The 26790-nt window shown below is 45.4% G+C and overlaps 2 protein-coding genes across 2 annotated transcripts in view; one reads left to right on the forward strand and one right to left on the reverse strand.

Annotated features, from left to right (window-relative positions):
• Positions 1-1545: 1545 nt before the first annotated feature.
• On the reverse strand, positions 1546-26219 carry Ptcd2 (pentatricopeptide repeat domain 2). Its single transcript, XM_021180334.2, has 10 exons — positions 25952-26219; positions 24719-24811; positions 21344-21473; positions 18112-18229; positions 14264-14342; positions 13815-13906; positions 11222-11335; positions 7926-8000; positions 3469-3582; positions 1546-2286 (listed from the first exon to the last, which is right to left on the reverse strand). The coding sequence occupies exons 1-10, from the start codon at positions 26202-26204 to the stop codon at positions 2062-2064; spliced, it is 1293 nt and encodes a 430-aa protein (XP_021035993.2). The 5' UTR covers positions 26205-26219; the 3' UTR covers positions 1546-2061.
• Positions 26163-26790, forward strand: part of Mrps27 (mitochondrial ribosomal protein S27) — a 72306-nt gene continuing 71678 nt past the window's right edge. Inside the window, exon 1 of the mRNA XM_021180173.2 lies at positions 26163-26263. Within this exon, the coding sequence (XP_021035832.1) occupies positions 26191-26263 (73 nt within the window). The 5' untranslated portion in view covers positions 26163-26190. The remainder of the gene's footprint in view (positions 26264-26790) is intronic.

Raw genomic sequence — 26790 nt, forward strand, 5'->3', positions numbered from 1 at the left:
TTTTAAGTGCTCACCCCTAAGAGTGTGCATTAGTTAACCTTGGTACTGAGGTAAGGTAACCTCAGTAGCAAGGTTTAAAGCAGGTATGACGGCTGGTCTCCCTCTCGGGGAAGCAGGGGGCAGGAAGGTTGGTATTTATTTATTATTCACAAAGTTGTGCTTTTTCCATCTTTTTGTTAATGAGTGGTTGTGGCCTAACAAAGAGTGCCACAATTATCTAATGCATTACAGCCATTTTACACAACGTAAGTTGGGGAAGCTTGGTCTATTCTCTAAGGCTTTGCAGGTAGAGGAACTAACTTTTGCTGGTGTTTACAAAACACCAGGCACACACAGAAACCATTATTTTCTAAGAAGAATTTTTTGTTGTTGCTTTGGTTTTTTGTTTTTTAATGAGGCTGTCTAATGCTTTATACAACACAGGCAAACTCTTTCTGATAACTGTGAGATGGGCTCCTGTGCATGATCAGAGCAGGAAGAAGGCCTCATGTATCCCTGCGATTCCTCAGCTAGGTGGGAGTACTTTAAGTGCCAGCAGCTAGGTAGCCACAAAGTTAAGGTTTCACAGCACGGGGCACAGCACTTACTAAGTACCAGGCACACTACCTGCCTCACATTCACTGTGAGCTCACACTCACTGTTAGCCTGTGCACTGGCTATTCAACCCACTTACCAATGAGCCAACTGAGAACCTGCAGCCACCTGGAAAACCTCAGGAGTCCTTAGGATTCTGGAAATATCTTAGGAGGAACTGTTTTAGCCGCAGAAGAGGTATCTCTATACCTATCTTTATATTATATAAATAAATAATAATTTATAAATATCATATATACTGTTTATATGTATTATATACAAATATATTTATATATTAAACTATTTTATAAAATATAAGTATATATATATAATAATATTTCACAGTAGGAAAGATACCAGAACAGGAATCTAATGTCCTATCCTAAATTAGTTCTGCTAGATTGATTAAGTCACTTCCTTAACCTGAAAGATGGATGAGTTAAGTAAGACACAGGAGGTTTCTCTAATTCTAAAATTTCTGATTCTATGGACAGTTTTGGTCTGAGAAAAACAATGAAGTGAACAGACTGTATTCTGGATTTGGCCTCAAGTCCAAGTGTGCAGCACACGTGGCCTCTGCTGCTGCGTTCAACACCTGTCTGGGCCCCCGGAAACAAGAACATGTAAGATGGTTCCTGGTGCCTTCTGTAGATGATCACATACGCACAATCCATCCAATGCTGTGTCTCAAATGGTCACAGAAACTGGCAGTGCTGTCAAGACAGTTTTACAGTAACTGCTAATAAAGTAACAACAATAGAGGACGCAAAGGAGACGTGCACAGCAGACACGGTGACACACAGGTCCAACTATGAGATTCAGTAGAAAACTGAGCCTTCCATGGGTTTTCAATTGGCATTTTTGGCTTGCCAGTGACAATGGCAATAATCATTTTAAACTTAGCATACTTACCAGTTCTGAAGGCTAAATTCTAGTTTTGTTTACATGCTAAGAAAAAAAACACAACCCAAGTCAGCACAGAACCTTTTATTTCTTATTCTGGAGAAAGTTGAACTCTACTGAACCTTGAATGGAAATATGAAGTCATCCAAGCACACCCAGGCAGCATCGCCTCACAGATGGAATAACGGTGGCGGAGATGAGGAAGGCCTCCGCCACTTCCAAAGATGGGAGATGAGGGTTTCAGGTCTCCCCACCAACTTGCGAGTCACCTCTGCAGTGAAAGGTCAGTCAAGACCATGAGAAATCCCGTCTGCGGGTACCTCCTGAGCTCCACTCTACTGGGCTGCATTAGCAGCTCTGAGTCTTACTCTGGAGCCTCTGAAACAAGGGCAGCTGCCTTTCTGTGGAGCTCCCTTGGCTTGAGCTAGCTCTTCCCATTTCTCTGGTAGCACGTCACCACTCAGGGGACTTAGGACTTAGGGAGACCAAGCGTCAGCACTGGGGCACTGAAGTAAGTAAGATGTCCGGCCCGGAGAAGCCAGTAATCCACTTGTAGCAGCAGCAGACCAGGGAAATGGAAACCAGTTACTCGGTCAGCAGGGACCGGCTGAGAGGCTGTAAGGTCCGATGGCTGATTGCCCTCTTCTTTAACAGCAACAAGTTGGATCTCTTGTCCCGGGGGACATGGCAGAGCAGAGCATCCAAAGAATGAACGGTGATTTGACCGTTCACGTGCAGCTTCCCATAGACCTCATCGAATCTGGCTGTGAGTGCAGGGCTGTCCTTCAGTTTTTCCCTCACTTTGGCCAGCTGGAAAAGAGTAATCATTACATCACAGTGAGGTCTTCCTATCCTCTTTGAAGCAGAAACAGACATGTAGAAATGTACAGCATATATATAAGGATAAACACCAGGGCACATAGGCATGACTGACTATGAGAGAGAGCCATATCAATTTACCTTCGAGAGGCAACTCAAAAAAGCACACGTTTTACAATGAGACATAAGCGGGGAGGTCAGAGGTCAACAGAATCCATAAAATACAGTAAGGGCGGTGGGTGGGGCAGATTATACAGGGAGTAAGGGCGATAGGTGGGACAGGTTACATAGAGAGCAAGGGCAGTGAGTGGGGTAGGTTATACAGGGCTTCACGCAGTGCACAGAATGGTGCTTGGGATCCACCCTAAAAGCCATAGGGATGGCAAGGGCGACTGTCTGATAGAGACTTCACAAGCTGCACAGAGAATAAGCAGAGGACCCATCACAGCCCAGAGAACAAATGGTGATTGGGACTGGGAGAAGCACAGGACAGATGCAGAGGTGACTGCACATGGGGCACACTGTGGGGTAACAGTGAAGAACTCCCTCTAAGGAGCTGAAGAAAGGGGATCAATGTCACCATCCTAACTTGGGTCTTAGAAACGTGACGATGGACACTGAGAGGGAGTGTCATGGGGAGGAGAGGGAGATCCAAAATTGGATGGACAATCCGTAATTCTATTCTGGAGATGAAACATCGGGGTGGACATGCCAAGGAGGCCACTGACCGGTCTAATATATGGACCAGAGCTCTCAACAGCAGCCTCAGGTCCATCACTAACCCTGTAAAAATGGGTCAACTCAAAATCAGAATGGCCGATATTGTGCCAGTCGCTTTTTTCAGTTTGCTTCTATTTCCTCCCACCAAAGGAAGCAAGGGTTAACTGAGAGCAAGGAGCAAGGGAAAGGTACAGATACTTGAGAGAAAACTGAAAAAGCGTGAAGTCATTATTCAGAGGAAGGAAGGGACCTATAGAATAGTACAGGGAGAGAGCAACATGGGAGGAACCTGAGAATTCCAAAAGCCATGCTATCCTAGGAAGAAAGAGTCATTGTATTAACGCATGCAAGAGAGACTGCTGTGTCTGGCCTCTTGCTGCACAGGTGGTCTCGGTACACCGGGTGAGCACGTGAGCTTGCACTTGGTGCCACCTGCAGCGCTGGCACACTTACCACTTCCTCTGAGAATGTGTGTCTTCTTACAAATTTCGATAAATTTGTGTCAAGAGAGTCCTCTAAGATCTTTATCAGGCTTTCCAACATATTTGACTGGATGTGGATCAAGATCTGAATAAAAACCAGACAAGACTGAGCTGGCGTTTCAATGTTGAGGTATGCCTGAGCTGACAGGCACCCCTTTTAAATACTATTCCCTAATTCATTAGCATATACATGTTTTTTAAGTGCTTGGCATGTACACTCACCAGCCAAAATGTACTTTCCTATAGTATAATGACATCGCCATGGTGAGGGCTAGTGAGGAGGCTCACATCAGAGGTGCTTCATACACCAGTCTTGAGTTTGATTCCTGAATTCCACAAAAAGAAACACACACACACACACACACACACACACACGAAAACAAAATAAATACCCCAACTTTAAACCCTGGCTGATGTCTCAGTGAAGCCTACTTACACTGTACCCATTAAAGACTCTTCAAAACTAGGCGCCAACCAAGTTTTCAAAATGACATTGCTAACGAATTCCTATCAGCCCGGCACATACAGCACATGGAAAAGCAAGGCTCATTTCACCTGTAATTATCAGTACTCACTAGGACAATGTGAGACACAGAGAAAAGGTTTTAAAATGAGAATAACTGAGAATTCATCAACCAATGTTAATCACTGTTTATAATTTGATGTTATTTTCAAAATGTATTTTCTGTAAAATTGGATCTTTCCTTTGTCAGCTACTAAATAATGTGTAACACAAGAAATAATTGGAAAAACCATCATATTGAATGAATGCATAGCAATTAATCATGGAGATAAACCATGCTGTATTATATGACTGATGTGTACATTAAAATAAAAACCTGGCAATTTCTTGGACTTGATGAAATTATTAAACCAAAAGGAATAACCGCTTTTGAAGCCCTGGTCCTTGTGAGAGGCAGTGTTTCCCTTCCACCCTACACTAGCCATTTTGTTTCCCCCCTTCTTCAGTCTTGCCTGTGTGCTGGGATATTTGCATCTTTACTGTCATAACAGAACCGATGCTTCGGGAGGGGAGAAGCTCATTAACTCCAAGGTCTAGAGGTGCAGGTCATGGAGCTAGCCTGAGCTCAGCTCGGGAAGGGGCTCGAGCCCATACAGGGCAGATGGCAGGGCCTGGCAAGGCTTCCTCCCTCCTGAGAGCACACCCCTGTGACCTCGGTGCCATCCTCTAAATATCTCACACATGTATATAATGACTCTTGGCCATGTCGAGCCTTCCGTTCCCTTCTCCCCAACCACTCCCTCTGGAACCCTGCCTCTTCCCAACACGCCTTTCTACAAGTATGTGGCTTATTTAATATGTCACTGGCTACACTTCCTCAAGAGAAAAGCCTCTGCCTCCTCCAAACACCATTAACTGCCAACTGCTCCTCACATAAGGAGGGAACCTCGTGTAGGCGCTGCCTCTTAGAGGTCTCCTACCTCATCCCCACCACAGTAAGGGTCAAGCCTCCAATAAACAGACTCCTGAGAGACGGAAACAAATCTCAAGCCAAGCAGCTCATCGGGGGAGGGCTATTTTGGTCCCCAAGAACTTCACGGCATTAAAGGCCTAACCTGTCTTAGCACACACATGAGTGCAGTGGGCAGGCTAGCCACTTGTCAGCACCTCTGCAAGGTAAACTGTCTTCCAAATGAGTCTCTAAAGCCGTGCCAGCTTTCTGGAGAGGTGATAGGTATCCAAATGCAATCACAGAGTGCCCCGCCCTGGCCTCGCGGCTTTCAGATGTATCTGCAGTGGGAACTCATCTGTGATGTCAAGTGGCATTGCTCAGAAGGCCCGTGGTTCTCTTGAGACTGACAGGGGAGTGGACATGCGTGCGTCCTGATGAGATCATAGGCTAAATTAATGCAGTATGTGGCAAGTACCAGCTGGGAAAATAAGGAACCAGGCCCTCTGGGTCACAGAGGCAGCAGATGCAAGTCAGATATAAAATTCTGCTGGGGGTGCGTGGGTTATGTAAGTTCAAACTCTAATTCACCGCAGCACCGGATTGTAATGTAACACACCGATTTTTAAAACAGACCAAACAAAAGAGAGCCCCCATCTCTATTTGCTGATGCTGACTGCGCTCTCTCTGGACAGCCTTTTGTCAGGCTAACAAACCGTTTACAGATTTCAAGGAGGTGACAGCCTTGGGAAAGCTGAGGCCAGTTTGTCACTCAAAAGAGCAAGCCAAGCCTCCCCAGTGAATGCCAGCTGTCTCTTCCTTATCACCTCAGAGGATGGTGAAGCAGGTTTATAATGCAACATGAGGAGCGCAGATTGGACATCTGGAAGTTTCCAAGTGGGGTTTCTTAAAGAGTAAGGCCATTTTAATAAAGCTTCCCGAGAGTAGAGAACTCCTTGACTGCATTCACACAGAGGATAGATGGAAGTTTACATCAATTCAAGTTCCTTATGTGTGGTCCTTAACCACACATGCTGATGCTACTCCCATGCCGGCGGCGGCTTTCCTCCCACGTCAGACGGCAGATGCTGCTTTGCATGCGCAGACTCCTACCCAAGGCTTGACTTGTGTGATGCTTTGTGTATGCTCGGCCCAGGGAGTGGCACTATTAGGAGGTGTGGCCCTGTTGGAGTGGGTGTGTCACTGTGGGTGTGGGCTTTAAGACCCTCATCCTAGCTGCCTGGAAGCCAGTAATTCTCCTAGCAGCCTTTAGATGAAGATGTAGAACTCTCAGCTCCTCGAGGCTGCACCGTGCCTGCCTGGACGCTGCCATGCTCCTGCCTTGATGAAAATGGACTGAACCTCTGAACCTGTAAGCCAGCTCTAGCTAAATGTTATCCTTTATAAGAGTTGCCTTGGTCATGGTGCCTGTTCACAGCAGTAAAACCCTAACTAAGACATTTCTCCCCCCTCTCAGCAGGCTTACGGTATATTCCTACCAAAACACTGTCTGACTGTGAAAAAATTAATTACTACGTTTTTGTTAACAACTGCAAGAGACAGGTATGAATAGCAACTGCAACCCACAGAATGGGCCACCTGTAGTGGATCATGCTAGTCAGTCCTGTGATCTTTCCATGACTCCCAGGAGTAGTGAGTGAGTCCCAGGCCCGGATGACGGACACAGCCTTCCTAGTTTCATAATCTCACCTTTCTGGAGAAGTGGAAGACCCTGGGCTTTACAGTCCGCTGTCTGTATTAATACCCTGACTCTGCTGTCTACCTAACTGTGGGAACCTGGCAACACAGGTCAGAAGAGGACGTCGGATCCCCCTAGAGCTGGAGCTACCCTGGGAGTACTAGGAGTCAAATGTGGATCCCATGATAGAGCTACAAGTGTGCTTAATCAATGAGCCATCTCAAACTCTTCAAGTTCCAACTCTCAACACCTGCAGTCTTCTAAAGCAACCCAGGGGCTAGGCTGAAGAATACAAACAGGGAGGCACCAGTGCCATCTGTGCCAGCTACAACCATGCAGTGGGTGCCTGGAGACAGGCTGGCTGCAGAGCTGAAGATGAGCCCCAGGAGCTAGAGAGAGGGAAGGAGGCCTGCTGGGGTTCAGACTGAAACATGCCTGCTGGCTGACCTCTGTGGGCACTGAGACTACACATGATGCACACAGAGACATTCAGGCCAAACATGCACACAGAAAAGAAATAAAACAAGAAAAAGTTGGGAGCTTGCCTTACACAACTCCGCACAGCACACACGTACTCAGTACTCAGCACTCAGGCAAGGATCAAATGGGCTGGCTGGCTGGAGGATGCGCTCTCTGTAATGGCAAAGCAGTCCTCATTTCCAGTGCCTCAAAACGCCTTAGCTGATTCCCTGTTCTAAAACCAGGGGTAGTGACAGTTTGCTCCCAGAGTTCTGGGAAAAAAATTGTCATTTTCTGCTCGAATGTTTCATGTCTTCGCTGGATGAGTACAGTCCCTAATAAGGCCCCACACAGGTGGCACAGAAGCCCAGATAAGCCACTGGGTAGATGTCCCTCAGCAGGCTGATAATGTGACAGGAATTAAATAGATAATGTCTCCTCCATGCCTACTGACTGCACAGCAAGCATACTAGCATACCAGTCACAGGCATGCCACGAGTTAGCTGTCACAGATGGGATGCAATTAGCACACAGGCTTCATCCAGGGCCTGGGAAAGAACTGTGTAGGTCCAGTCATGCCTTCTTAATCTACAGCCTTCTCACACGTGTCTCACACGTTCAACACACTCACATGCACACACACACAAACACAGGCACACACACACCCTTCATAAACTCCTGGAAGCCCCGTGGTGATGACGTCTGTCACAGGAGTGGTTCTTCCCAGAATGGAGCTTGGTAAATGACTATTGTTCTGACCAGAATGACGACACTGGGCAATCAGGTCACTGCACAGACAAAAACAGTAGGCATTTGACCACATTTCAACTCATTTCCAACTATAAGGAAGTCACTTACATTTAAGTTAATACACACTACGCTTTCTGGATTCATGATTTGAGAAAAAATGGACACAGCGTTTTTCAACTGGTTCTGGAAAGAAAAACGACAAAAAGTCATCCCCCAAAGCGCACACCGTCATTCTGTCCCCTGCAGGTCACCTAGAGAAAGCAGGGGCTCCTACACACGGGCCCCATGGGTTTAAACTAACAATGGGATTTTTGTAATAACCAAAATTAAACAAACACTATATGAAGAGTTTTACCCAGCGACATGACGCCCTATATTTTAGCAGTCTCTCTGAGCCTAGGTTTTAAGATGGAGGCATTAAACCGGCATTCTCCCTTCTCCTACTGGAGCCAGCTCTGAAGAAAAGGCGGACAATGAGAAACAAAGCTAACCTCATCATTGGTATAATGAGAACAGTGATGCTTCAAATACCTGAAGAAGCGGCACACTGTCTTGAACCCTTGGAGGTGGAGCCCAGCAAGGCTGAGAAGAAGTAGGCAGAGGACCTGTACATTACAGAAGGGGACTCCACTTTCTAGTTTCTAGGAGGTTCTCCACCAGCACAACCTAGACTCCATGACCTAAGTGCCTACCCACAGTGACCGGGACTTTGCGACTTGTAAGGGGCAAATATGGATCCCTAAGGAGGCACAGATGGGAGGAAGAGCAGGTTCGTGGCTAAGTTGTATTTGCGGGAGGCGGCAGAGAGGTAGCCACAGATCAGGAAAACAAGTGTGGGCATCGCCAGCAGGACCACAGGTTACAGTGCGGAGTTGTTACACAAAGGAAAGGCTGCCTGTCTACACTAGGACTCCCGTGTTTCTGTCCCACGGATGTCACTTCCCTGCCAATGGTTTCTAAAAGACATTCAGAGTTTCGAGTGATGAGTAATCAAAAGAGAACCAGAGAAAGAACTGTGTAAAGAAAGAGTTTTGAAAGTAGAAGAGGGAAAAAGGACACAGCAAACAAACCGAGAGAATAATCAGTGGAGGGGACTCCAGGATGAGGCTGTGCTCATGGAGACAGAGGACAAAATGAGGAACAAGAACAAGTTCACGTCTGTCAGCCGTAGAAATGAAATTGGGCAGACTTCACAGCAGCGGGCAAGATGCGTAACAGAAGACCAGGGCTCAAAAATAAAACAAAAAACTCAAGGAAAGCAAGGGCCATCTCAAAATGCGAAGTCTGGCAAAACTGCAATAAAACAAGCCACTGAGAACTCAGGTTCTGTAGTTTGTTTGAAGAACTCAACAGAAGACACGTTGCAGGCAAAGCAGAGAGAGCTGGGAGAACAGCATGCCATGGTAACTAATGGCACTAAACCACGGAGCCAGAAAGGACCACAGCTGGTCCTACAGCTGGGACCACAGAAGAGCGTGGGAGGAGAACTACTCACCTGGGAAGGAAGGAGTCGCTACACAATGGCACCTAAGAGCACGATTTCAAAGGTCCATCTCTTCACCTCTATTTCCTCCTTAAAGCCAATAAACCGGGCATATTTACAAGAAAAGCAAACACCAGTAAAGGTACTGTAGCCACTAAAGTTCCATGAAGGAGATGAAGAAGGAAAACACGTCAACTTCACCATCAGCAGCTGCTGTCACAGGAATTAGATTGAGAAAACTAAGTAACAACATGGCTTTGGAGTGACCAGCAGAGAAGACGTGGGACAGGGAAGTCCTCCAACGGTGACCTGAGGCAAGCTGAGGCCGTGCTAAGGCTCGTTCAGAGCAGCATTTCCACCCAACTTGCCAAAATTCAAGGTAAAAGGTAAGGCGTACGTGGTTTCTCAGGGCCTTTGAGTTAGTGAGGCAGAGTAGCTAGTAAGGACACACAGGGGACACAAGAGAGAGCCTCCCACCAACTTGCCTCCCTGGCTGACACCCAGTTATCTACAATCTGAGCAAACCACCTACAGAAAAACACTGTACTCCGTCCGGAGAAACAGTACAAGGCACTGCCCTTCTTCCAGCACTTGTCTGTCTGCTTCATTCATAAATTCTGACTTCATTTTAAGAGTGACTAGTAGGGTAGTCATAGCAGTACAAACCAATGAAAACAACATGCCAGAAAATATTTTAAGTTATAAAAATGTAAGGCATCAAATAAAATTCCACTAAGCTCACGCATGTCATATGAATATAAGCATGTTAGGAAAGACTAGTGTCCCAGTACAAAGCCAAGTTGAAGTTCTGCAACACATAAGAGATACACATAAATCAAAAGGATTTAGAAAGACTTCAAATGGAGTGACTGAACGGTACCAGAGCACCAATGCAAACTCGACCAAAATGAACAGAAACAAAAGCTAAAGCGCTGACACTACCAGAGAAGGTTGAGGTCAGGGCAAAGCGGCAACTACGACCATGGAGAGTCCTGCACAGCACTTGACTCAGAGTCACGATGACAGGAGGCTCTATGTGAGCTCCCACAGGGATGGCTTCTGCTTCCTAAGGGCAAAGAGCTATGAAAAGACTGGGGACATGTGCCTCACACAGGACATTGGTCCCTGTGCCTCAGCCCCCAGCAGAGTAGGAAGACATGAAACAACTTCCTTGGACAGACATGGATGCTGGTAAGCCAGAAGTGATCATGCCCAATTGGTGCCCAGTAGGAGTGTATCCTCCCCAGCATTAAGGAAACAATCACCTTTGAGGTCCTAAGTTCCTATTCTAATTAGTCTTAAGTAAGAGCTCCCTAGTCTTTTATATCATAAGCCTTCCATTTTCCACATAGCAAATGTGCTAATCTCAGAGGTGGGCTCTTTAAGACAGCAGGTGTCCCAGCACTGTGTCCCCCACTGAGACCAATCAGAGTTTCATTGTCTTTCTGGGCCTTGGTTGCTTCGTCTGTCAGTGAGGGGATGATGGGCTAAGTGAATGCTAAGGCTTCATCTAAGTAACAGCAGATGGAGCTATCTAACTAACAAGGCCTGACCCGGGAGACCTTATTCATCTGCACTTTGGAGAGAACTAACTTAAAATGCCCTCTAGGAACCCTGCACAGGAGGCATTTGACGTCTTCACAGTAACAAAGATATTCCCCTTGGACTGTAGCTTCCTTCTTTCATGCTCCAGAAGATGGTGGCCCACCATTCTAAAAAGAATGCATGCTGGGGTTCAGTTCCAAGTGAAAACGTTATTTACAGACACAGGTATAGCTGAGAACTGCTGTGGCAAAGAAGCTACTGCTTTCAAGATAGGACTTCCTTATAATACAGTTAGGAGGGGAAAAAAAATGAACAAGAACAAAAGAAAGCAATAATGTCCTGCCCACTGCCAGTCTCTTCTGCCCCAAGGTCTTACCTGATTCAGAGCTAATGCCACTACAAAACAGTATGCTCTCCTGGAGATAATGTCTCCCTTAATTAGGGCTTCTTCTCTTAACGTAGTACAGATTTTAAGCGATTCCGGGGTATTCTGTGAGAAGATGAGAACTCTCAGTCAGTACCATGAACCTTCAGGTGCACTGATGACTGAGAGCATTCAGTATTTCAGCTCTTCAGTAATAATTTCCCAGAGCCTACCTGATGGCACTTGAAAAATTACACTCAGAAGACATGACGGTGTGGCCTAAGGAAAGACCACAGGCTTCAACCCTACACAAAGAGCTTAGGCAACTAAGGGACAGGTACTCAGAGTGGGAGAAATTGTCCTCCCCAGGGAAGAGCACATTAACTGGCTCTCCGATACCAAATGGTCAGCATACAAGTAACACTATACAGACTGAGCAGGTTGTATTGAGGAATACACATGTACATACATACACATATATGCATGTGACAATTGGTGAAAAAAAGCTATGAATCTGAAAGGGGTATAGCAGAGAGCTTAGCGGGAGGAAAAGGAAGACGAAATGATATAATTATATTATTATTTTTTAAAAGATGCATTTATTTTATGTATATGAGTACACAGTAGCTGTCTTCAGACACCAGAAGAGGGCTTTGGATCCCATCCCAGATGGTTGTGAGTCACCATGTGGTTGCTGGGAATTGAACTCAGAACCTCTGGAAGAGCAGTCAGTGCTATGAACCTCTGAGCCATCTCTCTATTATAATTTCAAAAAGAAAAGAAAGCTATACAGAGACTTTTTGCAAATAAACTAGGCTATCTGTATGGTAGCCGTTCAACTCTTAATTTTTAGTCTTCAGCTTACTGCAGAGCAGTTTCCACTCATAAACATCTAAGTTTCCTTGTTTAGCAGTGGGCTAGTTTCTAGGCATAAGCCCCACAACACAGTTAGCCCAGTATTAATTAACTAGCACTATACTGCTCTGTAACATAGGGGACTTTCCTTTGGGGTATTTCCAACTTGAAAATCTCCACATAAGCCAACTATTTGAAAATATTAATACTAATCTAACATAGGTTATAAAAGAATCCCATAAAAATAGAAGCTAATATATATATATATATATATATATATATATATATATATATATACACATACATATTCAAGGGGGCTGAAGAGCTGGCTCAGCAGTTAGGAGCACTTGTTGCTCTTACAGAGGATCTAGGTTTAGTTCCCAGCATACATATAGTGGCTCACAACTGTCTATAACTCCAGTTCCAGGGAATCTGATGGCCTCTTCTGACCTCCACCAGCATCAGGCACACGGATGGTACACATACTTACATGCAGGTAAAATACCTACACACATAAAATAGATACATCTAAAAAAAAGAACATCTTATTTTTAAATTGGAGAAAGTGATGTACCAACCACTCTCCAAGTGATGCACTCAGTCTGTCAGTGATGCAAACCTAGCCCTGCCCTCTCAGTAAGGCGCCAATCAGCAGGGCAGTATGTAAACCTAGCCCCACCCCTCAGTGAGGCATCAACCAGTGGTGCACCTATCAGCAGGTCAGTGAGGGAAACCTAGCCCCAGGCTCCGGGCCACCACAGTGGTGGTTTTACAATGGCAGCTCCAGCCCCACCTCTGTGAGTCTGTGAGACTCAAGACTCAATCCTCCAAACAAAGTCTGAATTGTATATGATGGGAAATCTCAGCAGCTCTGTTTCCCAACTTGCCTCCACTTAATGAAATAAGTTCCTCTTGGATACAACCCAGGAAGAACATCCTCTGGCTTCCTAAGCAGCAGAACTGAATTAATTCTCTGTACTCCATACACCCAGGGAAGCATGCCTGGGCAGGATCCTACCTGGGAATCACCATTTGCAATGACCCATGGTCTAGTGCTGTATGACTGGGAAGGATTACCTCATCCTGAGGTCAGTAAACTATAGCCTTTAGAACTATAGCCAAGAATGGCTTAAAGATTTACAAAGGCTTATAAAAACAAATCGAGAGTACGTGGTAGCAGGGCTTAGGAGAGGGCTAAGTGGTTAAGAGCACTGACTGGTAGAGGATAGGGGTTAATTCCCAGCACTCACATCATGGTTCATAACCACCTGCAAGTTTAGTTTCAGAAGGTCAGATACCCTCTTCTGACTTCCCCGGGCACCAGGCATGCATGCAGTGCACAGATAGGCATTCGTGTGAAACGCCCATACATAGAAAGAATACATGACAGCAATCACATGTAGAGTTCACCCCGGAAGGAAGGGATGATTTCCAGAGGGGAGCAGTTAGACTGATCTAGAATAGTCTAACCTAGCAGGGATTCTGGAGCCCAGCGGGACTTGTCTCTCGTTTTCAAGATCTACACGCTCGCCAGAGAAGTGCAAAGGATGACTGCTTTCCCCATGGTAAAAAGACCTGACAAGGCTAACTTGAATTTTCTAAAAATGAATATTTAAAATTAAAATATTTGTGCCAGATGGAAAGTAGATTTTAAAGGAACCAGAGAAAGAAAGGGGGGAGGGGGAGGGTAAATTCACTCTCAGATCCTCCTCAATGCCCAGGGCCCCGAGGGTTAGGGGAACAGTCTTACCAGTTTGTAGCAGATTGCAAAAGCAAGGATGTAGGTGTCTTTGCTGAACCTCACATCTTGGTTTTTCATTTCGATCAACACTTGAAGTGCGCCTGCAATGAAGGAAAGAGTGGCCAGCAGTTAAAAGCATCCACTGGCAGTGGCCAAAATTCTAATCAGTTCAGCACCACCTACCAAAGAGCAGCAGATTTTAACATGATGAAAGCCCTTCCTCAAAGTCAAATAGCCCGGATCCTGATCAGGTAGGAAGAACGCATAGAAACTTGCTAAGGTTTCAGATAATCTGGGGTGGTTCTCGTCAGCCACCACATACAGAGAGATATTTTCAAACTTCAGGAGTGAGGTAACACTGGGGCTCCTCAATAGGAATCTAAGGTCACTTCTACAGCGCTTCCCACCCAAGCTGCGGTGGAGTTTTTCCATAACCTCAGACTGTATGTAATACTTACGTTCATATTTGCCTTTGGTAAATAACATATCCATCAAAATATTGAATGACGTTGAATCTAGGAAGAAGCCTTGTAGATGCTAGAAGAGAAACAATACAGTGTGGTCAACAGTTAAAACTTCAAGGGACGTCACATGCTGTGTCTGTTTGAGACCAGGTCTCAGTCGGTAGCACTGGCTGCCCTGTAACTCATCATGCAGATCACTGGATGGCCTCAAACTCACAGAGAGCCACCTATCTCTGTGTCCCTCGAGCTGGAGTAAAGGCATGAGCCACTTACTATGCAGGGCCTGTATCTTACTTACTTCTACATGTTTTATTCTGTGGTTTTCTGAATTCTCTCGTAGTCTGGTATATAGAGCAGCTTTTAGAGAAACCCTGTCTTGAAAAACAAAACAAAACAAAACAAAAAAACAAAAAACAAGCAAACAAACAAAAAAAAAAACAACAAAAAAAGAGTTTAAAGCTTAACTGCTGAGCACTGTTACAGCTTTGGGAATGGATGCCCTGGACAAGAAGCATGAGAACTATGTTTCCTAAGTAATGAAGAATCAGGAAGGTAGCAGTGAACCTGCACTGACTAGCAGTGTCACAACAGAGCAGGTTTTAGACTGAAGACAAGAATGTCTCACGGGCAGGGCGTGGTGGCGCACGCCTTTAATCCCAGCACACGGGAGGCAGAGGCAGGCGGATTTCTGAGTTCAAGGCCAGCCTGGTCTACAGAGTGAGCTCCAGGACAGCCAGGGCTACACAGAGAAACCCTATCTCGGGAAACCAAAAAAAAAGAAAGAAAAAAAGTCTGCTAAAACGGTAGTTCATAACATTGTTTTTAACTTTTATTTATCTTAATAATAAAACCACCTCTGTACTTATTGTATTTGGTTTTAAAATACACACATATCAGAATAGCTAAATTAGGTAACATTTATCACTTAAGAACTACTTAAGAAACTTAAGATTTCCTCTCATCATGATTTTTAAAGAATAAATTATGTTGCCATTACCGCTGTTTTATAATAGTTCAATTCTCTTACATCACAGCATTTTACATGATATTCAAATGTTGTTTCCTGTATTCTTTTTTTTTATCTTTTTTTTTTTTAAGATTTATTTATTTATTATATGTAAGTACACTGTAGCTGTCTTCAGACACTCCAGAAGAGGGCGCCAGATCTCGTTACGGATGGTTGTTAGCCACCATGTGGTTGCTGGGATTTGAACTCTGGACCTTTGGAAGAGCAGTCGGGTGCTCTTACCCACTGAGCCATCTCACCAGACCCTCCTGTATTCTTTTTTGAGGGCCTACTGTGGAAAACCTTCTCCGGTACCGCTTGGCAGGAGTCTGACAAGCAAATGGGCTTCAGGCAGGAATCTGGCACTGGCCATGACAGGACGTAAACTCAGGCAGGAATCTGACATTAGGGCACGATAAGGAAGTAAGTAAGGCAAGAATCTAACTTCAGGCTGTAATAGGGAAGTAGGGTAAGGCAGGAATTTTAGTATCAGGGTGCAACAAAAGAAGTAGGCTTCAGGCAAGATTTTGGGCTTGGAAGTGGGCTCAAGTATTTCAGTCATTATGACAAGCCCTTTTAAACAACTGTCATGGCAGTAATCTAGGACTTCCATTGCTGCTTGGTCAGTTCCTTATTCTACTGCTTGCCCAAAATACTTGCATGTAATTAAAATGGTATAAAAAGTGGATTGGAAAATTAAATTTGCCTTCAGTCTCAGAACTGACTGGAGTCACGCTACAATGTTGTCTAACTGCCCTTTTTCTTTTTAATCCTCACTTCGCTGCTGGAGAACCTGTTGTGTGACGGAGTGGGCTTGGTCAGCCTACCATATAGACTCTTGATGCTGAGACTAAGGAATCAAAGTCTGCTCTAAATGCTGGCTGGGTTGTAGTTTAGGAGAGCTTAGGTACAAGTCAGGCAGACAGTGAACGCAGAGCCAGAGGACTGTGAGAAATAAAGCCAGAGTCTCAGCCACCATTGGGGCAGTGGTGCACAATGACCAGAGCGGACGGGAGTAAGAGACACGGGATGGAGAAAGCACTGTCACAGAAGCAGGGTTTGGCAAGGCCTCACTCTTCAGTTCACTCCTCTCTACAGCAGGCCTTCTTACACAAGGGGTTTCTGTATCTGAGGCTTAAAAAAGTATGTGCATTTTGATTTTACTGTCATAATCATACCTTTGACTTATAATGATGAAAATTTTAATTTTCTTTTAGTTGTAACATTAAAATATTTATTTAAAATATTAAAAGAATACCAATTAAATGAAAAGTGAGATTTTAGTAATTCTAACCCTAAAGACATAGTTTACTTTCCAGATTTTAATACATACATACATACATACATGTGTATGTGTGGGCATGGGTGCACACATATGCCAGTATATGTAAAAGCCAGAGAACAACCTTAAACATCACTGTTTAATTGTTTAATTCACACATACCAGCATGTAATGTGTGCATGAGAGTATGGGTGCCCGTGTATGCCAGTGCATGAGAAGGCCACCTTGGATATCATTGTTTAGGTGCCGTGGCCGCTTTTGTCTCTCACTGGCTTGGAACACACAGGTAGGCTGGGCTGGTCGGCCAACGAACCCCAAGAATCCAGGTCTCCTCTTCCCTGGTGTTATGACTGTAAGTACATAAAGTACATACTGCCATGCTGTACTTTCTGAAACTGTGGGCTTGGGGGGCAAGCCCAGGTTCTGTTCAAGCGCATCCCCCTGATTATGCCCTATCCCTTTCTTTCTTTTTTAAAGTAGAGAACAGCAAGAGCAATCATTGAAACTTGCCTTAAACTACCTTTTCTCTACTTGCTAATACGTGATGCCCACCTTCCTAATGGGTGGTGTTCTTGAAGGGCAACTCTAGTGCTAATTATCTGAGTCACCCCATTCAGGAGGCCGAGACAGGAGGATTACAAATTAGAGAGCAGCCTGGGTTACTTGGGTCATATAAAAAGCCTAGGGTCCATTCCAACAGTACAGAATAGAATAAGTTCAAAAGAGGAGTGAGTGAACGCCAAAGTTCACTCCGGAGTTCCTAAACATGCTAATGGTGGGCACTAGCCCAAGTGAGCAGTGTCTCCGGCCACGGATGAATTTATAATGTTTCTAATTCAGTCTTATCCTCTCTAAGGTAGAAATAATAATCACATCTGATGAGCAGCTGTTCTCCAAAAATGATAATAATAACTGTTATTGTTATTATTCTTAGAAGCTACAAATGTTAATAAAATGTATCTATTTCTATTGTGTGCATATGTGCGACTGCAGGTGCCATGGTGCATGCATGGAGGTCAGAGGACAACTGTGAGGACTAGATTCTCCCCTCCATATTTAGTGGGGTCCACAGATTGAACTCTGGTCCTCAGGCTTACTTGGGAAGTACTCTTATCCACTGACTTATCCTTATGGTGTGCGAAATTACATTTTGATTTAGAGAAGGAAAAACAAAATATATAAAAGCATCTTAAGACTTGACCACTTATAAATACAGACTTTAGTAAAAAAAAAATTAAAAAAAATATGAAAACAAGAGAACGTACAGATGCAGGATAAGAAATCAATGGCTAGTCGTAACTCCCGAGACAGGACACACGTCCAAGGTAGCTATGTACTAGGCCACCAGCTTCTGTACCGGGCTATGCCTCCAAAGACACCTGTAAACCTCCCTGTGAGCTAACTCCAAGGAAGCACTTGAAAAACAGAAAGCTTATTTATTCAGCCTGAAAGTCTTACCTAGGAAAAAAACATGTAATGAAAGGATGTGTTTTCTAACAACTGAGAAGACCAGGTCACCTCAGCAGGGGAAGGGACCGAGAAACAGTAAATAACCTTGTCTCTGACGAGCTCCACTGCAGAGTCCTCCAGGTCCAGCTCGTAGCACAGCCTCATGAAAACGGGTCCGAACTTGTATTCCCCCAAAGTGAAATTCTTGTTTTCTGCATGGTACCTGGTAATCAAGATTAGTCTATGAGCAAAAAGATGCAGTGTGGCAAAAACAGACTCGGGGATGAGTAGATCTCAGTTAGCAAGAGAAGCACCCAAGTCTGGGGTCCTCAGCACCACAGAAAAGCCAGGCTCATGCATCTGCATCTCGGATGCAGTCAGGAATCTCAGTGCTTACAGGACAGCCAGCAGAGCCAATCCCTGAGCTCCGGGTTCAGTGACACCTAGTCGCAAAAGTCAAGGGTTAGGGTGACTGAGGAAGACAGTTGACTGTGATCTCTAGCCATGTGTATGCACCCTCACATACCCACATATACATACATGAACACGAACACACACACACACACACGACATATATCACACATACCATACACCCACACAAGGACACACACAGACCATAGTGTGCACTCTACTAGATGCTGGGAGCACAATAAAGAATAAGGAACTCTCAGTTTGGGAGAAATAGGATTTGAATAAAATCAGGAATTGCAGAGTTTAATATACTGGGCATTGAAACAAAGTTTGGTTAGAGGCCAACTCTAACTCACTCTGCGAAATAACGAAGTAAAATATACACTGTGATTATCTCCTAGATTAAGCTACTACCTGCTGGGCCAGGAGCACAGGCAGCAGGGGCTCCTTAGAATGGGCCCCACCATGCATTTCTCCTTCTGCTGAAACAACAGAGGAAAGCTGGGGTGGCATTAGGGCTGGGGGGGTAAGCAAGCAAACACACAGGCAAATACAGTGGTGGTAGATACCAGCCCTGCTTCCTTATTCTACTTGAGAACTGAGTTACTAAGACAGGAGAGGACAGTGACTAAGGCCTTCTGGCTCCTTCCGTGTGATGGTTCAAACCCAGCCCTTCTGCTTATGGACTCTGTGACTGTAAGAAAGTCAACCATTTGGAGCTTCATCCCTCATCTGTAGAGATAGGAACTTGCATAGTTTTGTGAGAACTGGATAAGGTTGGCTCAGCACATGACACCTATTTCCTGTTAGCTATTATTTAACGTGAGGCGTCTTCAAAATCTATAAATATTTCAGTAAATGAGGAACGTGTGCCAGATTAAAAACAGAAAGCAAAAGTTTCCCGGGTTTGAAGTCCACGTTCAAAATGAAGTCAACAGCAGTAAATGGGAGGATCTAAAATCTCCTCATAAACTGAACAGCACTGATGCAAGTTATGAGGAGATAAAGTTATCACCCTTTAGTGTGGCTCACTAAAGATGAGCTTCTGTTTTAGCTCAGGCCTTCCCTTCCCGGCAGCCAGCGGCAGGCCTCAGGAAGACAGTCAACAGGTTGGTTAGACCTTCCAACCTGCCCAGCTGCTCACAAGAGTAGCAAAGAAAAGCAACTAGGTTGTGTCGTTGTGTCATGAGATCAGAGAAGGACTGTAGTCACAGTTCAATGTGGCAGTGAATGTAAAAGCAGAAAGGACACTCAAGAGCTTTTATCCTGTTTATCCCGTTGTGTTATTCTGACAGGTATCTGCAGGCTTTAGGGTAATAACATGTAAAATAAGGGGAAAATAACCAGAGGCTCTCAAATGACAAAGCAAAACTAGTGTTGCTGGCCTGATCTGCAGGCTTATTGGCAGTCTGCGTTATAATTTGAATTTGGTTTGTTGTCCAATGTGGAGTCTAATGGGATGTCCTCAGACCAACTAAGAATATTGCTCTCAAAAAGGCTCAGGTATTTTTCATGTGCCCCCTCACGTCCCAGAGGAGTTACCACAAAAGACGGAGTCTGTCCCACTCAGCTTTATGGCCTCCTATCTTGAGAAGTGATTTCTTTTTACCAGCACAGTGTGAGACAGTCAAAAACCTTCAGGAGAGCTAAACTGATGCCAGTGTCATGCCCTAGACTGTCTAAAACTGTAAATCAAAGATAATCTCCTTTCTCCATATGTAGATTGTCTCGGGTGTTTTGTTATAGTAATGAAAAACTAACTAATAAACTCTTTGACCCAAAACAAAAACGAGAGTGCCTAAGTTTTCTAGAGTCATTCACCATATTAGTTATGCTGAAAAAAAAAACCCCTAGAAGTAACTTAGATGACTATAAACAGACCAGATGATTAAAATGGCTGCTATGTGGTGGAATACTCTAGTGCCACCACTAGAATTATGATTCCTTAACATATAAATAATAAGACTAATGGAGGTTGTATTAATTTAGAGAATACTGTCTTTTCTACAACAGTAACCAGGACTGAAAGGAGCTCAGTGTGGTGACATGCTTGTAACGCAGCACTCAGGAAACTGTGCCTTTGTCAAGGCCAGCCTGGGCTACAGAGCAAAACCCTGTTTCGAAAACCAACCAAATAAAAAACCACTTGAACTATCACCAAAATCATAAAGTATTTGCATAAAGACCTGTGAAAACCTTTAACTGTTCAGATGAGCTTTGAAGAGACTTTCCATCATTCCCAGTCCTCCTCACACGTGCCTGCTGCCCCAACCCCTCCAGCAGTGCCTCCCTTTCCCAACATCCAACTGTGGTGTGGTCAGACAAATCACTTAGCTAGGAGACACTGAGCTGTGTGTGGTGCTGCCCCAGGGCTCAGCGGTTTCCGTCTTTCTGTGGCCTTGTGCTGCTTATACTGTGCCAACAGTGAGTGATGATGAGGGGGAAAGAGCGAGACAACATGGAGAAGCACAGAAGCACTAGAAATCTTAGGGACATCTCCTTGGACTGTCTAGTGCTCCCCTTCTGACAAAGGAATCTCTACTAATACCTAAAAAAAGATGTCATAGGCAGAAGGCAGGAGGAAGGAGGGCGAGGACTCCACTGGTCCCAGGGAGAGAGGAAGCAACAGGCGGTATTCTAGCCAAGTAAAGAGGCTTCAAAAATACCTGTCTGTGAGACCGGTAGCTGGCAGAGAAGCGCTGGTGTATGCTGAGGTGCTAGGGGTTGGGTAACTGGAAGGACTGACCACTGTGTTGGTAGTCTATGAGGTGCTGTCCTATGTTTGGCCCCGAGTAAAGAGCATCGTCCACAGTTGACGGCAGCTGTTATGCTGGGATCTCTGGAAGTCACCTGTGTAGAAGTGACTGCTCTGGGAAGGGCAGGGTAAGAGGTGACGAAGCCCCAGGGTTCTCAGGAAGTGTCTCACCTATAAATGACGGCTTTCGCCAGCTGCACATCTTCCAGGGACTGGCACAGGTACAGCACCGTTTTCAACTCTTCCTTCAAGATGAGTTTGTTCTGGGTCAACTTCTCTTCCAAGTTTCTGAAATAGATTTCTGGAAGGAAGCACAGGGGGGTGGCGATCAGGATGGGTGGGATCGTGAGGAGGCTGACCTCGGGGAGAGGAAGCTAGCCATAGGTCACTGCAAAGAGGTACCGAGGGCATTTCGTGTCATGGCTTCCCTCTAGAGGAGTGTGTGCTGACGACAGTCTGTAAGGCCCACCGTGTCATGGGAAATTCTGGACCACATTCCACCCCACTCTCTGGAAAACACAAACTGAGGGGGAAGCAGTGCCTCTGGCACTATTTGGGTGATACTCAGGCACACTCAAGTCTGAACAAGTACTATTCCAGCCCTAACAAATCAAACTACAGATGACTCATGAGAAGGTAAGTGTGGCCAGGCCCTCGGACTATCAGTGAGCAGGATAGGAAGAAGGGAAGGAGGGAAATGTAAATTCGCGATGGATTCAGCCCACCACGTGGTCGTTAGCCCATGTGACTAGGACTATTTTGTGTTCTTGCATTGAGTCAGCTTCCCCTCTGCAATCCTCACGGCCTGTCTTTACGTCGCTGCAAGAAAGTAACCATACCACTATATGGCGAGCAGAGAAAATCTTTGAAAAAAGAGAAAGAAAACAAAGACAAAGACAAAATCTGCCACAAACAACAACAGCAGCAGTTCTCTAAACGCTAGCACTCTTAGCAACAGAATCATTTTCAGGTCACTGACGGGCCTCTCTAGAGTGGTGGTTCTATGGGAGCACACAGCTTCAGGGCACACAGCGTCTGGGCACTACTTTCCTCAGTCCTGTTTGAGGCGCAATGCAGGAGCCTAAGGCAGGGCTGCTCTCGGTTCAGGAGTTGCCTAGGACTTGTTACAAGGCCCAGAGCTGTGAAAGGATGCTGTTGATGTACACTCGCAGCGTAAGAACAAGAGCAATGTCGCTCTGTTCTCGGTGTCTGAGTAAATTCCTACATGGTTAGTGACCAAGGCACTGGGTCTTTCGATCTTTCTTCTCAGAACCAGGCGATGGTTTTGCAGCTGCAAGGACCTGGGCAGACCTGGGTCATGGTACTTACATGCTCTGGGAAGACGCTTGTCTGTTCCTCATGAGACATCGTTCCTCATGCACAAAGTCAGGACTACGATGCCTATGCCTCACGGGATTACATGAGAGTATGGACAGACAGCATCTGGCACAGGGCCTGCCCTACAGTCAGTGCTAGGAAGTAATGGTACGAGCAACCTCATTTCCATCCTGCCCCTGTATGAACTAAGCGATTCAATTTGGGGGATTTCTAAGCAATTTCTCATCTAGAAGATTTTAAAGCAATGATTTTGCATCCTGTACCTCTTAATCATTAACCCAGTGAATCTAAAACATTTTTAAAAATGTAAATTAGGACTTCAATAATTTGACTTTCAAGTATTTACCACACAAGCACAGTCAAGAGCGATGTGTCTCTCGCACAAAGCTATCTCTCCTCCCTAAGGGTTTAAAGTCTACCCAGGAAGTCTGGTTACTTTGTAGAAATAGCAGGAGAACAAAACCAAAGCAGTAAGAAGAGTCGCATTTTAACATCTGTTGCGACTGTGAGCAGGACAGATAATGTTCCCTGAGGTGGAGGACTATCAGGGAATGTGGTGATGGAAAAGTCTGTACAAAGTATGGTACGTGACAGAGTGACACTGTAGGCTCCTAAAATAATAGAACGGTGGCAGGATTGTATAAGTACCCGTCTGACAGTGCCGTAGACGGGGCTGACTTTTAGACTGCATCTCGGAACATGTCCACAGCTATCACAGATTCATGAAGACCACAGCAATTAAACATAACGAGAAACAGCGGGGAGTACTTCCTATGCAAACCTCAGATAGCCCCCAAATACCTAAGATCAAAAGGCAAGCCTGGGGCCTGGAGATGGCTGAGCGGTTGAGAGCACTTGTTACTGTTGCAGAGGACTCACAGTCAGGGTCTACATGGCAGCTAACCACTTCTGGCCTCAGCACTGCAAACACATAGTACATACATGCAAGCAAAACGCCCACAGACTGCCTCCCTGACTGCTAGGGCTTGACCCTGAAAAGCAGTGAGAAGGACCAGGATGGGAGGGATGGAGGCATGTCAGTCAGCCGCTCAGTGGGATCTGGCTGGGATCTGGCGGTGGCAAGAGGAAGGAGTGTTGGGTGTGTATCAGAGGGTCACAAGGCAAGCTGCATAGGCAGGAATGTGCGAGAAAGGTTTGGAAGTGGAGGTAGGGAGATGATGGTAAGAGTGGGCAGGGTGTGATGCTCATATGTGAAACTGTCTTAGGCCAACAGTAACCAATGAGGTCTTTTAAAAACAAATCAACAAAAGCCAGAGGAAGTCTTAGATATGCTTATCAAGGAGTTTGAAGTCTTCAACCTGCAGGACAGAGGGAATGAACGCAGCAAGATTGCTAAGATATGACAGGGACTAAAGCCAAAGAACTGGTGTCCTCATGTTTTTCGTGCTTTTCACATGTTTTAAATATTTTGATTTTATGCAAGCATGCATGTCTGCACAAAGGTGTGTGCACATTTCTGCCTGCAAAGACCAGAAGAGGGCAACAGAGGAGTTGAAGCTAGAACCATTATAGGCAGTTCTAAGTCACCCAATGTTGAGTGCTAGGAACCGAATTCAGGCTCTCTGGAATAGCAGCAAGCAGTTTTAACTCCTGAAGTAGCTCTCAAAAGTAGGAGGAAAAAAATAAAACCCAGTATAATGAGCCTCATCTGGCAATCAGTCTTAACAGATGCCAAGTTTGCTATTTTTGATTCTTCTGTGTACCCCAAACACAGTGAGCGTTTCAAAGTAAATCCTAGATTCTAAAGTGTGAAAAATCCAAATGTTCTACCACACCATGGTCTTACTGACCTACGAGTATATCACAGGTCTATGGTATACTTAATCAACATTTGAAAGCCTGGACTCTTGAACTATGTAGTCTATTCAAACCTGCTGCCTTTCCAAGTCTATCTCTATCGATCTCCCAGTTGATGCTGATGATGGTCCTCAAATCATATTCTGAGCGGCAGAGATCTAGATGACTGGCCACAGGGCTAATATCACTATTTTCGTGGGGTTCCTAGGGGCAGGGCTAAAGGAAGAGCCATGGACTTGAAGTACCAGAGTCTGAGAGGAAGGGTTGATGGGAAACTAATGGCCACTCTGTCTTTTTTTCTCTCTATGAGATAGGTCTTGAAAGAGTGAACAGAGACAAAGAAGAAATATGAATGACAGACGATTAAAGAATTAATAAAACAGATATTACCTTTGGTGCCAGGTAGGTTATATGCAATAGCTATCTTCTTATGTTGAAATTCCTTTAACTTCACAATGTTATCTGTGAGTAGGTATCTTTTAGCTAAAAAGTAGAAAAAGAAAATAAAGTCATTTTGATTGTCTTCTCCCCCCCCCCCCGCCCCGCGCAGCAAATAAGAGCATGGTTGCCTCTAAAGGATCCATCCAGATAGGTACAAATATTATATATCCCTGGTGAGAAGCAAACATCTCCAGTCAAATATTGAATGCAAGTCTTGGCAAGTCTTACATTTGAAAGAGGTAGGGATTGATGGAGTGTGAAGACTGGTTGGCAAGATGAGCTATGAAGAACAAATGGGCATTTGCTATCTAGTTAGGGGTTAGCAATGCAGACACCCACACCCACACCCACTTTTGCTTGGTTTATTTTGGGAGAAACATGAAATATTGGGCAAAGCTACATCCTGACTTCCAGTTTTGAAACTTCAGCACTGAAGATAGCCTTTCAGATCTGGACTCAGTAACCCTAGATCAGAAATCACTGACCACAGCTCAGCAAGTCTGGAATGTACCCTTCTGCATCGCTGGCTGTGCATGAGTTAAAAACAGTTGAACCGTGCACTGAGATCTGACACAGTAAGGTAGTAACAAAAATAGCTGTTTATGAAAAGGCAGTCCTGTGACGCTGTCAGATCTGGGTCTTTAGTTCAAATACAGCATCTGCCAGCTCCCTGTGACCTTGGGCGAGTGACAACCTTGTCTACTTCCTATTCTGTAAATATAGAAGGGTACCTCTGTCACTGGATGCTATGTGTGTGTGAGTGTGCGCGCACACTATAATAATTTTATTATCAATAGCAGTCACGCCTTTAATAGTTTCAGAAAGACGGTAAGGAATAATTTGGGGGATGAGGACGCCTGCCTCGAGTCTTTCAGAATGTAAGCAGCACAGCTTGGGTTCCCATCTCTTGAACTCCGCACCAAAACCTTGCAGAAAAGGAAACCCGACGACTGAGGTATGTTCTCGAAGAGCAACTTGGACCTTTGCAAGTGCAGCCCTTAGCTGCCCTTTGCTTTCCAGGCACCGAGCGGAGGGGTTCACAGTCCCGAAGCAAACCCGGCTGCTCACGCGTGCAGCAAAAGGGAAAGGTCGCACCAGCCTCCTCCAAAAAGAGAGGCCGCGGTGGGCTCACGCTCCCTTCTCTTCCACCCTCCCTCCTTCCAGGCGTGCGGCCGCCCGTACCTCCGAGAGTGCAGCGGCAGCAGGCGGAGCCTGAGCCCGTCACCCCGGGATGCAGCGAAGGACGCGGCACCCGCAGGCGTTCCAGGGGCCGAAACACCGTAGCCATGTTGTTCCGGGCCGGGCTGCACCATCTGCGGGACCCGGGCAGGGGGGACCGCCTGAGGTGGTAGGACCACTTCCGGCGGAGGCGGGCTCTGTGCCTGTCCCCCGCGCCCGCCTTCCACTTGGTGCGCTCCAAGATGGCGGCTCCCATGGTGCGGTGTGGGATGCTCCTGGCTCGGCGACCAGCCGCGTCTCGCCTTTGCCTCGCAGGTTGGTGGCTGCTGCCTTGGAGCCGCAGCTTCATTTAGGCCTCCCAGCACGCTGTTTATTGAAGGAAGGGGGTGATGGGCTTCCAGGAAGAGCATAAGTGCTTCTGGGATCCGGTTGCTAGAGAAGCCGTTTAGGGTATTGGTAACCCAGAAAAGAAAAACAATCCCTCTTCTTTAAGGCGAGTACCCGCCATTCCAAACTTTTGAAAAGTAGGGGAAGGCTGTGGCATGAGGTTCTGCGTAGGTCTTGCAAGTTTAATGTATTAAATTAGTAGACTTCTTGGTGATCATGAAAAACCCAAATATGTTCACTCCGTGGGCTAGAACAGTTTTCTTCTTCCCCTGAGATTTCTTTGGAGGGTCATCAGGCAAAAGTTTTCCCTCACTGCCTCGTACTTGATGACCCGAACCCTTGATCTTCATCTCCTGAAAGAATTTTTCAACACTAGCCTCACTTTACCTGGTGACCTTGGCCACAACTGACATTTCTATTTTGTTTTCCACCAGTAGGTAAACAAGCAGAGCGAT

This window comes from Mus caroli, chromosome 13 (assembly GCF_900094665.2).
Source record: "Mus caroli chromosome 13, CAROLI_EIJ_v1.1, whole genome shotgun sequence".
NCBI lineage: Eukaryota > Metazoa > Chordata > Mammalia > Rodentia > Muridae > Mus > Mus caroli.

Coding starts and splice junctions, on each gene's coding strand:
- Ptcd2 (XM_021180334.2), bottom strand. CDS start 26,204: ATGGGAGCCGCCATCTTGGAGCGCACCAAGTGGAAGGCGGGCGCGGGG. Junction 21,474..24,718: donor TAACCTACCTGGCACCAAAG/GTAATATCTGTT, acceptor GCTTCCTTCCAG/AAATCTATTTCAGAAACTTG. Junction 11,336..13,814: donor TTGCAATCTGCTACAAACTG/GTAAGACTGTTC, acceptor ATCTTCTCACAG/AATACCCCGGAATCGCTTAA.